Genomic DNA, 16,944 nt, shown 5'->3' with positions numbered 1-16,944 from the left:
TATTATCCAGTTAAACCAGTGAGTTTTCCTTAAAAAAGAAGAAAAAAAAACAAGAAGAAAGTTCTGCAAAGGTGTATAAACTCTGTTAGTAATGATTTTTTTAAAAATTATATAGGAGTCAAGTGTAGTGGCTCACACCTATAATTCCTCGGGAGGCTGAGGCAGGAGTATCACAGGTTTTAAGCTAGCCTAGGCAATTTAGCAAGACCTTGTTTCAAAATAAAACATAAAATGGGCTGGGGATACAGCTCAGTGATAGAGTTTCCCTAGGTTTAATCCCAAGGAGTGAAAATAAATTTTATCAGGCAAAAGAAAGTTTAATATGAAAGACACTTTAGTAATCATTAATGATTTTCTGAGAAAAAAAAATTCAGCTTTCCTGGGTTGTTTTAAGAGAGGTTTATTTCCCCCCTTAAATAGAATCATTCCCCCCAATTGGTACATATAGAACTTGTAAAGCCCTGCAGTTTTCCCACTGATAGAAACATCTTTGAGATAATAAGTAGAATTAGCTGACATGGTAGATGATCAGTATCTGCAATATGGTGTGTTCTTTAAGAACAGTTGTCTTTCTTATTCTGGATTCATCTCATTATAAATTAAAATGTATTTTGAGGGAGCAGTATGAAAGATGAACTAGAAAATCTTCATTATTTTCTGTTTGGTTCATCATTTCATTCAAAGTTATTCTTTAGCTATTCTTACATGAATCTCTAATAACCATTGAGTAAACATTCTGAGCTGTAATTACATGAAGGAATTCTCAAGAGATTGGAGCGATTCACTGTTATTATGGGTTAATTTGAACACTAATCTTATGATCATAGCAAAGATAGTCCACATTTCCTGTTAAATCCAATTGTCCACAGGCTGCTTCAGGGAGCACTTTGCTTTCCAGCAGTTTTGTGCTGGGCATAGAGGGCTGCATGATGTAAGGCAATTGGTACTTTTCCCCAGAAGGACACATTGTGTTCCTTCTATGTCCTTCATTCACATTGGTAAAAAATTAAATATCTGATAATTGACTTTTTAAAGCTTAAGGTGGATATTGAAAAGGTTTTAGTAACCTAGCAATGAACACACACACCCCATAAAAATCTTGCGCTAGAAAGACTTTTGAGGATTAACTGTCTAATTATGAATCAGACCATTTCCCTATGCATATAATAGTGGTATAGTCTTCTTCCCCTCAAGAAAGAAAGTCAGGAGTTTGCTGACCACTCCTCTCGAATCTCTGCACTAACAGTGTCACTGGCTACTGGATGTCCAGTTGGCCTTTTAGCTTGATTTTCTGAAATCCAATGCCCAGATTTTATTTTGTTTTATTTCTCTAGAGAAATTTTGTGAGACTGGAGCAAACTTTCCAATTCTAGGTCAATATTGGGAGTATATCACTAACGAGGAAGAATCTCAGTAATGGAAATGATGAGTAAATGCATAATGCTGTGCTAGTCACGTGGAGCAAAGCCTGACACCTGCCCTCATCCAGCAGAAGTGCTGTCTAAGAAGTAGTCACAGCCCTTTTTGGTGATAAAAGGGCACAGTCAGGAGGGCTTTCCTTTAGGCCTTCTGAGGAAGGAAAGAAACCTGGGAGACACTGCATATTCATGAGAGTTCCTATGGAGGCAAAGCTGCAGTCCTTAAGCTACAGAGTTACATAACCCTGTAGGTTTTCTCATAAAAGAGATCCAAGATGATGGCAAGCATAAAAATTTTTTAAATATATTTATATTTTAAAGTTGTGGTAAAAATATATGACAAACTTTACTACTTAAGCCATTTTTAAGTGTGCATTTCAGTGGCATTAAGGACATTCATGTTGTCTTACAGCCATCACCGCCATCCATCTGCAGAATTTTTTTCATTGTGAGAAACTTAAACTCTGTATCCCTTAAAGAGTAACTCCCATTTCTTCCTCTCCCAGCCCCTGGGGACCACCATTCTACATTCTGTCTCCATGAATTGAACTATTCTATGTACCTCAGATGACTGGAATCATACTGTATTTATCCTTTATGACTGGCTTATTTTACTTGGCATGGCATGATGTCTTTAAGGTTCTTCTGTCCTGTAGCATCTGTCAGAATTTTATTCATTTTTAAGTTCATTGCAGGTGAATGCCACATTTTGTTTTGTTAATCCATTCATCCATCAATAAACAGTGGCTTACTTTCACCTTTTTGCTATTGTGAATAATGATGTTATGGACATGAATATATAAATATCTCTTAAGAGATTCTGTTTCCATTTCTTTGGGGGTATACCTAGAAGAGGAATTTCTGGGTCTAATAATTCCGTTTTTAATTTTTTGAGGAACCTTCATACTATTTTCCATAGCATCTGCACCATTTTACAGTATGCAAGGGTTCTAGTCTTTCCATGTCCTCCAAATACTTGTTATCTTATTCTTTCTGTTCCTCCTCATGAGTGAGAAATGGAATTTTTTTTTTTTTTTTGGTGGATGGAAACAATACCTTTTATTTTATTTATTTATTTTTATGCAATGCTAAGGATCAAATCCAGTGCCTTACACATGCTAAACAAGTGTTCTACCACTGAGCCACAACCCCAGCCCTCATTGTGCTTTTGATTTGCATTTTCCTCCTAATTAGTAATGTTGAGCATGTTTTCATGTGTCTGTTAACCATTTGCATAATCGTCTTTGGAGCATTGTCTATACAAATCCTTTGCCCATTTTGTAATTGTTTTTATTTATTTATTTACTTGGGGTTTTTTTTTTTTTTTTTGGTTTGTTTTTAGCTATCTTTGAGTTTTAGGTATTTCCTTTTTTATTCTAGATGTTAAAGCTTAATCAGATGTATGATTTATAAATATTTTCTCCCATTCTATGGTTTGCCTTTTTACTGTGTTGATAGTGTTCTTTGATTCACAGATGTTTTTAATTTTGAGGAAGTCCAAGTTGTCTATTTTTGTTATTGTTGTTGTTGAGTATGCTTTTAGTATCATAGCCAAAAAGTTATAGCCAAATCTAGTATTATGATACTTTCCCCCTATACTTTATTTTGTTTTTATAATTCTATACTACTTAAGCTACTGTCTTTGATCCATCTTCAGGTATTTGTTTTATGTGATAAGGATCCAACTTCATCTTTTACACATGGATATCCATTTTTCTAGCACCATTTGTTGAAAAAACTGCATCTTTCCCCAATTGAATAGTCTCAGCACTCTTGTTGAAAATCATTTGACTGTATAGGGGAATGTTTCCTTTGAGGTTCCCTTTTATATTCCATTGGTCCTTAGGTCTGTCTTTATGTCAGTCCTGCTTTGTTTTGATTACTGTAGTTCTGTAGTAAGTCTTAAAATCAGAAAGTGTGAGTCTTCCAACTTTGTTCTTTTCCAAAATTATTTTGGCTATTTGGAGCTCCCTGAATTTTAGGATGGGATGCTTCTATTTCTACCAAAAAATTCATAGAAATAATGATAGGGATTGCATTGAATGTGTAGATTGCTCTTGATAGTATTGACATCTTAACAATATTAAGTTTTATAATTCATGCACTTGAGATGTCTTTGTAAATATTTGTTGTCTTTAATTTTCTTATCAGTGTTTTATAGTTTTCATCTTTCACTTCCTTGGTTAATTCATCAGTATTTTATTCTTTTTGCTGCTATTGTAAATGGAATTGTTTTCTTAATTTCCTTTTTCGATTGTTTATTGTTAGTATATAAAAACACACACCTGGTTTTTGTGTGTCAATTTTGTATCCTGACGCTTTGCTGAATTGCATAGCTTTTTAAGTGCTTTCATAACTCTCAGGATGTTTTCCTATGGCAGATTGTTTCCAAGTTGAAGGATGAAATAATTCTAATAGAGAAAGAACGCACAGACCTTCAACTGCACATGGCGAGAACAGACTGGTGGTGTGAGAACCTTGGCCTGTGGAAAGCGTCCATCACCAGTGGAGAGGTAGGCTTCACTACTTTTGCCCGATATTTATTTTAAAGTTTGACTTTACAAGGCAAAATTTTGTTCTTGAGAATTAAAACTGATGCTAGAAAATCTCTACTCGTTCATTTAGACTATATTTGTCTGCTGTCTTCCTTCCCTCAATATTTTCACTCAGTTTTGCCTGGAGTTAGTAACTATCACAGGCTGCTTGATACAGATCTGATCTTACCCTGCTTTGTATAAAAAGTTGCTCTTGTTCACTAGAATTGCAAGCAACTTTGCTATCAGAGCATTTAATGCCCCTGAAGGTTAGGGCCAGGGTTAGGGTTAATTTATTTTTCCGATGATGATTGAAATAAAATGGAAAGGACTTTTTGAAACTTAGAGTTTTAAAAATTTAAGAACATCTGATTGTTCCATCTTGCTGACTTGAATTGCTTAAACCTCAGACATTCTAAGTTCTTTAATAATGAATGTTTTCCCTTTTAATTACCTGAATGTTCTTTGAGAGTTATGGGATAACAGTGTGCAGTTACATAAACTAGACTCTAATTTCACTTCGGAGGAAAGATGCTTCTTACAGACATGACAACTCCCTTCTGTCACTCAGGTGGAAACCTGGAGACAAAAATCATGTCCACTATGTACAGATAGCAATATCCTGAGAAGGTATTGTTATTGTTTTGCTTTGTCATTGTTTCAAATGGCTGTCTTTGTTCTTCATTGCTGTCATATGAGTGACTTGACACTCCTGCTGGGGGAGGGCTTAAAATTCACAATCTTAAGTTCATTTTTAGATAGATGATAAAACAAAGCAGTTTTCCAAGAGCTTCCCTGAAAGAGTTTAACCAAATGCCCTTTGGCACTTGTTGGCACTCCCATTTAGCGCAGCTATAGGACAGTATACCTTTTTAGAGGTCAGGGAAGGCCTTGGAATACCATATGAAAAATATAGTAGTTGATAATTGCAGATGAAGTTATTATTTGGGGGGAAATCTAGAAACGTGATGGGCTCAAGGGTACATAATGTCAAAGGGTAGTAGAGGAAACCTGTTGAAAGGAAAGAACACAAATTTCGTCACCTCAGCATTTCAGCATTGCTTAGAGCTATCTGTGGTATTTCCAGTATGTCAGATATTCAGGGAGGGAAGGAGGGAGGGATGAAGTGGAAATCCCCAAAGGTACTTTGCCCTGGTAATCAGCCATTACACTGGGGTTTGCTGTGGCCCTTGTCACTGACAAGATAAGGGAAATGGATACAGAGGAGTCACCTGACAGCCAGCAGTCACAAAGCAATCCCACATACAAATGTGTGGAAGATGCATTTACATGGAGCCAGACTCTTGACTTCTGATCCTGGGTGACCCATTCATCAGATGTGTGGTCCTAGGAAAGTCCATTACCCTGTCTCTGCCTCTACTTTCCCATCCATATGGGGGGGGGGTTGCGGGGGGGGTGGGAGGACAGTTTCCCTACCTCACAGAGCAGAGTGGGTTTTTTCAGTAAACTTTGCATCTCTTTCTTTTGCCTTTCTTATTTTTTTTCTCTTTTTTTTTTATTGGTTGTTCAAAACCTTACAAAGCTCTTGACATATCATATTTCAAACATTAGTTTCAAGTGAGTTATGAACTCCCATTTTTACCCCAAATACAGATTGCAGAATCACGTCGGTTACACATTCACCTTTTTACATAATGCCATACTAGTAACTGTTGTATTCTGCTACCTTTCCTATCCTCTACTATCCCCCTTCCCCGCCCCATCTTCTCTTTCTATCCCATCTACTGTAATTCATTTCTCTCCTTGTTTTTCCTTCCAATTCCCCTCACAACCTCTTTTATGTAGTTTTTTATAACAATGAGGGTCTCTTTCCATTTCCATGCAATTCCCCTTTTCTCTCTCTTTCCCTCCCATCTCGTGTCTCTGTTTAATATCAATTTTTTCTTCCTGCTCTTCCTCCCTGCTCTGTTCTTAGTTGCTCTCATTATATCAAAGAAGACATTTGGTATTTGTTTTTTAGGGATTGGCTGGCTTCACTAAGCATAATCTGCTCTAGTGCCATCCATTTCCCTGCAAATTCCATGATTTTGTCATTTTTTAGTGCTGCGTAATACTCCATGGTGTATAACTGCCACATTTTTTAATCCATTCATCCATTGAAGGGCATATGGGTTGGTTCCACAGTCTAGCTATTGTGAATTGTGCTGCTGTGAACATCGATGTGGCAGTATCCCTGTAGTACGCTCTCTTAAGGTCTTCAGGGAATAGACCAAGAAGGGCAATAACTGGGTCAAATGGTGGTTCCATTCCCAGCTTTCCCAGGAATCTCCATACTGCTTTCCAAATTGGCTGAACCAATTTGCAGTCCCACCAGCAATGTACAAGAGTACCCTTTTCCCCACATCCTTTCCAGCACTTGTTATTGTTTGACTTCATAATGGCTGCCAATCTTACTGGAGTGAGATGGTATCTTAGGGTAGTTTTGATTTGCATTTCTCTGACTGCTAGAGATGGTGAGCATTTTTTCATGTATTTATTGATTGATTGTATGTCCTCCTCTGAGAAGTGTCTGTTCAGGTCCTTGGCCCATTTGTTGATTGGGTTATTTGTTGTCTTATTGTCTAATTTTTTGAGTTCTTTGTATACTCTGGATATTAAGGCTCTGTCTGAAGTGTGAGGAGTAAAAATTTGTTCCCATGATGTAGGCTCCCGATTTACTTCTCTTATTGTTTCTCTTGCTGTGAAAAAACTTTTTAGTTTAAGTAAGTCCCATTTGTTGATTCTTGCTGTTAACTCTTGTGCTATGGGTGTCCTGTTAAGGAATTTGGAGCCTGATCCCACAATATGTAGATCATAGCCAACTTTTTCTTCTATCATAAGCAGAGTCTCTGATTTGATATCAAGGTCCTTGATCCATTTTGAGCTCACTTTTGTGCATGGTGAGAGGAGGGGATTCAGTTTCATTTTGTTGCATATGGATTTCCAGTTTTCCCAACACCATTTGTTGAAGATGCTATCCTTCCTCCATTGCATGCTTTTAGCCCCTTTATCAAATATAAGATAGTTGTAACTTTGTGGATTAGTCTCTGTATCCTCTATTCTGTACCATTGGTCCACCCGCCTGTTTTGGTACCAGTACCATGCTGTTTTTGCTACTATTGCTCTGTAGTATAGTTTGAAATCTGGTATTGCTATACCACCTGATTCACACTTCCTGCTCAGAATTGCTTTTGCTATTCTGGGTCTTTTATTTTTCCATATGAATTTCATGATTGCTTTAACTATTTCTACAAGCAATGCCATTGGGATTTTGATTGGCATTGCATTAAACCTATAGAGGGCTTTTGGTAATATCGCCATTTTGATGATGCTGGTTATGCCTATCCATGAACAGGGTATGTCTTTCCATCTTCTAAGATCTTCTTCTACTTCTCTTTTTAGGGTTCTGTAGTTTTCATTGTATAAATCTTTCACCTCTTTTGTTAGGTTGATTCCCAAGTATTTTATTTTTTTGGAGGATATTGTGAATGGAGTGTTTTTCCTCATTTCCGTTTTAGAAGTTTTGTCACTGATATACAGAAATGCCTTTGATTTGTGCGTGTTGATTTTATATCCTGCCACTTTGCCGAATTCATTTATTAGTTCTAGTAGTTTTTTTGTAGACCCTTTTGGGTCTTCTATGTATAGAATCATGCCATCTGCAAATAGTGATAATTTAAGTCCTTCTTTTCCTATTTTTATGCCTTTAATTTCTTTCGTTTGTCTAATTGCTCTGGCCAGTGTTTCGAGAACTATATTGAATAGAAGTGGTGATAAAGGGCATCTCTGTCTTGTTCCAGATTTTAGAGGGAATGCCTCCAATTTTTCTCCGTTCAGAATGATGCTAGCCTGGGGCTTAGCGTAGATAGCTTTTACAATATCAAGGTAAGTTCCTGTTATCCCTAGTTTTTCTAATGTTTTGAACATGAAGGGATCCTGTACTTTGTCGAATGCTTTTTCTGCGTCTATCGAGATGATCATATGGTTCTTATCTTTAAGTCTATTGATATGGTGAATAACATTTATTGATTTCCGTATATTGAACCATCCCTGCATCCCAGGGATGAATCCTACTTGATCATGATGCACAATTTTTTTGATGTGTCTTTGTATCCGATTCGCCAGAATTTTATTGAGGATTTTTGCATCTAGGTTCATCAGAGATATTGGTCTGTAGTTTTCTTTCTTTGAAGTGTCTTTGTCTGGTTTCGGAATCAATGTGATGTCGGCCTCATAGAATGAATTTGGAAGAACTCCCTCTTTTTCTATTTCCTGAAATAACTTAAAAAGTATTGGTATTAATTCTTCTTTAAAGGTTTTGTAAAACTCCGCTGTATACCCATCCGGTCCTGGGCTTTTCTTGGTCTTAAGAAATTTATTGATGTCTTCACTATCTTCTATTTTATTGGAATATAGGTTTTCAAAATAATTTCTAATTGTCTTCTGTATTTCTGTGGCGTCTGTTGTGATATTGCCTTTTTCATCCCTTATGTTAGTAATTTGAGTTCTCTCTCTTCTTCTCTTCATTAGCATGGCTAAGGGTCTGTCAATCTTGTTTATTTTTTCAAAGAACCAACTTTTAGTTTTGTTAATTTTTTCAATAGTTTCTTTTGTTTCAATTTCATTGATTTCCGCTCTGATTTTAATTATTTCTTGCTTTCTGCTGCATTTACTATTGTTTTGCTCTTCCTTTTCTAGGGCTTTGAGATGAAGTGTGAGCTCATTTATTTGTTGGTTTTTCCTTTTTTTGAGGAATGACCTCCAGGCGATGAATTTCCCTCTTAAAACTGCTTTCATTGTGTTCCATAGATTCCGATATGTTGTGTCTGCATTTTCATTTATCTCTAAGAATTTTTTGATTTCCTCCTTTATGTCTTCTGTAACCCCTTGATCATTCAGTAACATATTGTTCATTTTCCATGTGATATTGGATTTTCCCTTCCTTCTTTTATCATTAATTTCCAGTTTCAATCCATTATGATCAGATAAAATGCATGGTATAATCTCCACCCCTTTATATTTATTGAGGGTTGCCCTATGGCATAATATATGGTCTATTTTTGAGAAGGATCCATGTGCTGCAGAGAAAAAATATATCCATTCGATGATGGTTGGTATATTCTATATATGTCAGTTAAGTCTAGGTTATTGATTGTGGTATTGAGTTCTATAGTTTCTTTATTCAACTTTTGCTTGGAGGATCTGTCCAATGGTGAGAGAGGTGTGTTGAAGTCACCCATAATTATTGTGTTGTGATCTATTTGATTCTTGAACTTGAGGAGAATTTGTTTTATGTACTTCGCAGCACCATTATTTGGTGCATAAATGTTGATAATTGTTATATCTTGTTGTTTAATGGTTCCTTTTAACAGTATATAATGTCCTTCCTTATCCCTTTGGATTAACTTAGTCTTGAAGTCGATTTTATTCGATATGAGGATGGCCACCCCTGCTTGCTTGCGCGGACCGTATGCGTGATATATTTTTTCCCAACCTTTCACCTTCAGCCTGTGTATGTCTTTTCCATTCAGGTGTGTCTCCTGGAGGCAGCATATTGTTGGATTTGTTTTTTTTAATCCATGTTACCAGCCTATGTCGCTTTATTGGAGTGCTTAAACCATTAATGTTTAGAGTTACTATTGATATATGGTTTGTAGTTCCAGCCATGTTTGATTATTTATCTCTTTTTTTTTTTTTTTAAATTGCGTTTGTTTCACCATGATTAGCTTTCCCCCCTCCGTCTGTCTTTACTGAGGTACTTCCCACTGTTGGCTTTGGTTATTGTTTTCCATTTCTTCCTCGTGAAGTGTTTTGCTCAAGATGCTTTGCAATGCTGGTTTTCTGGCTGCAAATTCTTTTAGTTTTTGTTTATCGTGAAAGATTTTTATTTCGTTGTTGTATCTGAAGCTTAATTTTGCTGGTTACAGAATTCTTGGTTGGAATCCATTGTCTTTCAGTGTTTGAAATACGTTGTTCCAGGATCTTCTCGCTTTCAGCGTCTGAGTTGAAAAGTCCGTTGTTAACCTTATTGGTTTACCCCTGAATGTAATCTTTCTCTTTTCTCTTGTAGCTTTTAATATTTTCCCTTTTTCTGTATATTGGATATCTTCATAACAATGTGTCTTGGCGTTGGTCTACTGTGATTTTGTATGCTCGGTGTCCTGTATGCATCTACAATTTGTATATCTGTTTCGTTTTTTATTTCTGGAAAGTTTTCTGTAATTATTTCATCTAGTAGATTACTCATTCCCCTGGTTTGAATCTCTATCCCTTCCTCTATCCCAATGACTCTTAAATTTGGTTTTTTTATATTATCACATATCTCTTGTAGGTTTCTCTCGTGATTTTTAACCAGCCTATCTGAGTTGGCTAGACTCTTTTCCAGATGATATATTTTGTCTTCATTATCTGACGTTCTGGCTTCTACTTGCTCCACTCTATTAATGATACTCTCATTTGAGTTTTTAATTTGGTTTATAATTTCCCTCATTTCTAAGATCATTGTTTGATTCTTTTTTATAATCTCTATCTCCTGATAAAGATGCTTAACTTCTTCTTTTATCTCTTTATGTAATTCATTCTCAATGTGTTCTTTCGCTGCTTGAATTTGCTGTCTCGTATCCTCTTTAAGGTTCCGTTCCATCTGTCTCAGGTGTTCCATGAGTTCTTTATATGACCATTTTTCTGGTGACTCTATATCCTCCTGAATATTTAGGCTGCCCTGCATTGTTTGCACTCCTTTTCTTCCTTGCTTTTTCATGCTGTTCATATTGTTTCTTGTTCTGTTTGACTGCTGAGTTACTGTTTACTCCTATAAGTTTATTTGATGCTTGGGAGGAAAGGTATTAGAAGGGATGGGAAGAAGTCACTAAAGAGAATGAGAGTAAGCAGGTAGAATTCAAGGAAGGGGGAATAAGAAAATTGAAAAGAAATGTAAAGACAGGAGAAAAGAAGGAAAGAAAAAAATAGAAAATTTAAAAGAATTTAAAGAAAAATAATAATAGTAGAAATGAAAATTGAAATTAAAAAAATAGAATAAAATAAAATAAATGGATTAAAAAAAACATTTAAAAAGATAGCAAAAAAAAAAAATTATAAATGTAGTCCTAGAGTTCGATTAACTGCTCTTCCAGTAGATGGAGCTATGCCTACCGGGCCAAGTTTCTCCTCTCAGTAGGCGGGAGTCAATCACTGTGCAGCAATTCTTCCTCCCGGACTGGGCAAGTCTCCACTCCTGCTGTTCGCCGTGTGGGCGGGGCCTTTCCCAGAGCTGGTCAGGGGTCGTTTGCAGCACTGGGCTGGCAGGTGGGAGGTGGTTGTCTGCAGCTCCAAACCACCCGAGGAGGTTCACAGAGTCGGGCCGGCCGGGCCGAGCAGGCAGCGCCCGCTCCCTCACTCACTGCAAGGGTGTAGGCAGCGGCTACTTGGCACCACAGAGCCGCGTCGGGTGTGGGCCCTGGCAGGCCGCGCCCGCTCCTAAGTTTGCTGCGGCGTGTGGGCGGAGGCCGACGGCGGTTCACAGAGCCGGGTGGTGGGGGCCCAGGCGGTCAATGTCTGCTCCTACGTTCGCTGCAACGTGTGGACTGCAGCCACCCGGCAGCGGCCGGTGGTGGATCACGGAGCCAGGCCGGTGTGGGCCCAGGCAGGCCGCGCCCGCTCCTAAGCTCGATGCACCGTGTGGGCCGCGCGTCTGGCAGCGGCCAGCAGCGGTTCACAGAGCCAGGCCGGTGTGGGCCCAGGCAGGCTGCGCCCGTTCCTAAGATTTCTGCTACGTGTGAGCAGCGGCCGGCTGCGGTTCACAAATCCGGGCGGCGGGGGCCCAGGCAGTCAGTGTCCACTCCTACGTTCGCTGCAACGTGTGGGCTGCGCAGCCACCTGGCAGCGGCCAGTGGTGGATCACGGAGCCGGGCCGGTGTGGGCCCAGGCAGGCAGCGCCTGTTCCTAAGATTGCTGCTACGTGTGAGCAGCAGCCATTTGGCGGCGGCTTGCGGGACTGTGCCCCTGCTCTGCGTTGCCGAGATTCAGTATTCTGTGACAAGCTGACACCTCCAATTAAACTTACTAGTTCCCGGTAGGTCTCCTTTCAGTGGAATTTTGCTTGAAGTTTCTCAGCCTGATGCATGTGGGTGTATTAATGAGTCTCTCTGATCCCCTTACCACGGAGGCATTGAATGTGCTGCCTCTTCGCCAGCGGCCATGTTGGGTCTCTGCCTTTCTTATTGACTCCTTTTCTCTAATTCAGTTTTTGATACTAATTTAGACAAATGTTCAATGTATTTTCTTATCTATTTAGGTTAAAAATAATAGTGGCCTATTCTGAATTATGATGGCAGGCATGTATACATATGTGTGCAAATTAAGTTGTAAGATTTCACAATGTAAAATTTCACAAAAACAGCAATCATGGGTCATTGAGTCCTGATATGAACCGAGGAGGCCCTCAAGCCTTCCCTGAAAGAGGCTCTCACTATCTGATAACTCTTTGCTTGCTATGAATGTGTTTTGTCAGGGAAGTACACTTAAGAGGTTAAGCCTACTGTGTATGTTTTATTTTGCTGTATAATAATTTCTTAGCTTAAAACAGCACCCTTTATCACCTCACACTTCTGTATGTCAGGAGTAGGTACAGTATGGATAGTTCTTTGTCCATTGTATCACAAGGCTGAAGTCAAGGCATTGGCCAGACTGAGCCCTTATCTGGGGCCTCTGGGGGTAAAAAAAAAAAAAAAAAAGTGTCCAAGATTTTCAGGTTTATTTGCAGATTTCAGTTCCTTGTGGTTGAAGATCAGAGGTCTCTATTTCCTTTCTGGCCTCCTTCTTGGACTTCCAGACTTTCTGACTTCCTTTTCTGTTACTTGCCAGAAAAAAACTCTCTGCTTTTAAAAGGGCTCATATATGATTAGGTTAGAACCACCCAGATAGCTTCTGTCTGAAGATTTGTGCCATATTGCATAACCTAATTGTCAGAATACAATCCATGTTCACAGACCCAGGCATTATGCAGGGCACACAAGGGGGAGGGAGGGCTCAGAGGGCATTTTAAAACCTTCCTACTACATCCTCTCACTTTGCTTTAGGTTGTTGATTTTGATTTTTTTTTTCAAGGTTACAGAAGAGAATGGTGAGCAAATGCCTTGTTACTTTGTCACAGTAAGCCTACAAGAAGTTGGAGGAGTTGAAACTAAAAACTGGACTGTCCCAAGAAGGCTCAGTGAGTTTCAGAATTTACACCGGAAACTTAGTGAGGTATGAATACTCATGAATGCAAGATTCTAGCATTACTGAGCACAAAGAGATTCAAGAGCTCATTCTAGTTTTCACACATAAGAAAACTGATTAGTCTTTCTCTTTGCTGTTGATACTGGCACAGTGACATTTTCAGCCTGACATTTGGAAATTAGTCATAGGTCCAAATCTAGTCTGATCCTTCAAGACAGATAGTTGTCTGATTTTCATTGTAATTTGCCATAGAGCCTCAGAGCTACAAGTGACCAGGGATCACATAGGGCCAGTGGTGTTGAAGCTGCCAGTTGTGACCCTTAATGAGAAGTGAAACCAATTATGAGTTACAGCAATAGCAGGAGAGTAAAGTATATTGGCTGCCCTCACATTTACTAACAGAGGCACAGCCTCCAGAGCCTCCAGACTGCTCCACTCTGAATCCTAGCTTTACACCAAGAGACTTAAAAAATGTGGCCCGGGGTTCATCACTCAATTTTTTATACTCTCCTCATCAGTGAAATAGAAATATTAATAGTTCCTGTTCACCTACCTCACAGGGTTATTGTGAGAACTAAGGGAATAAATGTATACAGAGCATTTAGGAGAACATGCGGCATATATTAGACATTATTGTGTTTCACTAATAATAATAGTTGCAGTAATGACCACTGTTTCATTTTTGTTTTATATGTGTACATAAGATACACATATGGATGTGTATATTTTTTATTTTTTAGTTGTAGATGGACACAATATCTTTATTTTTATTTATTTATTTTTATGTGGTGCTGAGAATTGAACCTAGGGCCTCATGCATGCAAGGCAAGTGCTCTACCAATGAGCTACAACCCCAGCCCAAGGACGGATGTATTTTTTTAAAGCAATGCCTAGTTTGTTTATTTTTTAAAAAATATCTTTTAGTTGCCAATGGCCTTTATTTTATTTATTTATATGTGATGCTGAGAATTGGATCCAGTGCCTTACATATGCTAGGCAAGCGCTCTACCACTGAGCCACAACCCCAGCCCCTGGATATGTGTATTTACATTATGGTTGCAATGTAGCATGCATTTCCTACTGTGGGTTTTAGTCAAAAATGTTTGCATGCCACTAATCTAGGTCAGTTTTTATATTTGATAATTTTATATCTGATTCCAGAATTAACTGACTTATCTGTCATTAGACATGTTCAGAGTGAGCAAATCAGATTAGAATTGAGATCATCTTGCTTTTAGTTTATTATTTTCCTACTTTTCCTCAGACCTTGAATCTTCTCTAACTCTCTTCCTACTGGAGGTAATTGCTGTTTCCCCAGCAATGAAAAGCTCTTCAGTCATTTCTACTTTAATTCAAGTCTATTTTTGTCTTGCACAAAATTAACTACAACTGGAAAAACTCTTGTGGTCACCTCTTAGACTCCTCTTTTGCAAATGAAATATGTCTATTTCCTTTAATCTTGTCTCCTAAGGTGATTTTTTTAAAAACTCTCTTAATCACTAGCTTCTGAATGTTGAACTTCTTCAACTGCTTTTTAAAGGATGATATCCCAAACTAAATGCCATACGTAATACAGAATTTCTCAAATTGAATATGGTCACTCCAGCAATATAGAAAGCAAAATATTTATCTGAATGTAAGAATAAATTCTTCCCAAAAATTGTTGAGTAAAATTGATACTACAGAAAATTGCATTGTTTGCCCTGTGGCAAACCTTTGTGAAACCAAAGTTTAGTATCAAGCTAGTTGCTGATAAAAATGGAAGGAGGAAAGGCATTTAGGGGCAATTTTGAAATAAAATGTATTCATAAAATTAAATATATTTAGGAAACAAAAAATAATTACACTAAAGCATTATAAGAAACAAATTTTGAAAATGCTGTGTGTATCCTTTTGTCTAATCATCTTTCCTCATTTGTGGACTGATGGCTGGGCTCTTCTCTTAATCTTGCCGTTTCTTACCTTGCAAGATTTCCTGTTGTGAGAATTTTTCCTGTTGGCAGCTGTGACAGGAAGTACCTTTTTGGGTCCTGGTGATTGTAATCTTCCCTTTCAGCTTTCACTGCCTGTTTCATTTCCCTAAAATTTCATAGAACTGTTTTAAGGATTAAATAACATTCCACATATCTAGCACAGTGACTGATAGAATGTATGACTTAAACCATAACAGGCAATCTATTGTTATTAATTATTAATATATCTTATTATTATTAATGTATTTACTTTCTACAGTTTGATATTGCAGGGCATAATAAAACTACAACCCAAGTTTGCTTTTTCCCCCACCCCCCTTTTTTTTAAATTTGGGTCACTTTGTTTACAAACATGTTAGAAATACTGCTCTAGTAGGAAAATTTTTGTGAACCAGGTTTTCATACCAAGCATAATGTGCTACTGTGCATGTTATTACAACTCCATATTATCAGCCTAGCTTCATGATTTCATGTCTTCTAGGTATTTCTAGCTCTGGGGATGAGCTTTAACTTTTTCCATCAAATGCACTATTCGTCCAGATACTTTTAAGTCCAGTTACAGTGGATAGATTTTCAAGGTCTTAAATCTCAGAGGTACAAGTACAGGAGGAAGATATTTGTTTTGTTCTAATTATAAGTCTAAATCTTTTAAAGGTTAAGATATAATTTTAAAACACTAACATTTAATTTTTCTCCTACAGTGTGTCCCTTCTATTAAAAAAGTCCAGTTGCCTTCTCTTAGCAAGCTGCCTTTCAAATCTATAGATCACAAGTTTATGGAAAAGTCAAAGAATCAATTAAATAAGTTTTTACAGGTAAGCAAGTGAAAAGTTTTAGATATGAAAAGGAAAATGAGTTATTTGGAGTTAAGTAATCATTGTCCTGAAAGCTTACTAGTTTGATTTTTGTTCTCACCAGCTGTGCCAAACTTACTGTCAGGAGCTGCCAGCTTTTTTTGCATCACTTATCCCCACCAAGGGAAACTTACTACTGACCTGACTTTAAGCAATAGTTATCATTACTTTTGAACTTGATATAAGTGAAAATATACAGTGCACATTCCTTTGTGTCTTTTTCATTCAACATTATATTCATGAGATTCATGCAAGTGTTGTTTTAGTTGTAGATCATTTTCATTACTGCATTGATTTTTCTTTGTGTGAACACACTACACTCTATCTGTTCTATTGTTGATGGGTGTTTAGAATTTGAGGCTTTTACAGGGTGCCTTTTTCTTCTGCCTGTTGTTTGGAGAATATATGTTAATACCTAAGGATTGTAATTTTTCAATGTTAGTGTAGACTCACCAGTAACATGTAAGGGTTCTCATTGCTTCACATCCTCATTAACACTTATTTTCTGTCTTTTACTTCTTAGCTGGTGGTTCATTGCAATTTTAATTATTCATTTATTTTTTGTTGGTGATGGGGTGTTTTTCCCTTGGCCCCAGTTTCATAATATTGAGTCCTCTCAGAAGTGGTTATTCTAGGTGGATTTATAGGATACGTCAGGTCATTTGCCATCTGAACAGATTGTAAGCCTCATGGACTAATCCCTCTAAGACTAAAAAAACCTCATCACTGTCCCAGTTGCTGTTATCAGAAGTATATTTTGCTCCACAGTGTTCCATCTCTTCTGGTAGTGACCATCATAAATGGTAATAGTTTCATTGGCTTATTCACTCTTAAATTCTATACTTTGAATGATAGACACATTTTTGTCATTACATTGATGATCTTACTGTCTTATCGTATTTGTACATAAACATACTCAATTTATGTTCTGCCCTCATCTCCCCTA

At 37.6% G+C, this 16,944-nt stretch overlaps 1 protein-coding gene across 1 annotated transcript in view; it reads left to right on the top strand.

Annotated features, from left to right (window-relative positions):
• Snx25 (sorting nexin 25) overlaps positions 1-16,944 on the top strand; it is a 115,643-nt gene that overhangs the window by 86,823 nt on the left and 11,876 nt on the right. Inside the window, exons 11-13 of the mRNA XM_026389463.2 lie at positions 3,800-3,931; positions 13,058-13,198; positions 15,846-15,959. Of these exons, the coding sequence (XP_026245248.1) occupies positions 3,800-3,931; positions 13,058-13,198; positions 15,846-15,959 (387 nt within the window). The remainder of the gene's footprint in view (positions 1-3,799; positions 3,932-13,057; positions 13,199-15,845; positions 15,960-16,944) is intronic.

The sequence above is a fragment of the Urocitellus parryii genome, chromosome 14 (assembly GCF_045843805.1).
Source record: "Urocitellus parryii isolate mUroPar1 chromosome 14, mUroPar1.hap1, whole genome shotgun sequence".
NCBI classification, from domain to species: domain Eukaryota; kingdom Metazoa; phylum Chordata; class Mammalia; order Rodentia; family Sciuridae; genus Urocitellus; species Urocitellus parryii.
The sequence above is the reverse complement of the archived record's forward strand: the minus strand, read 5'-3'. Positions and strand labels throughout refer to the sequence as shown.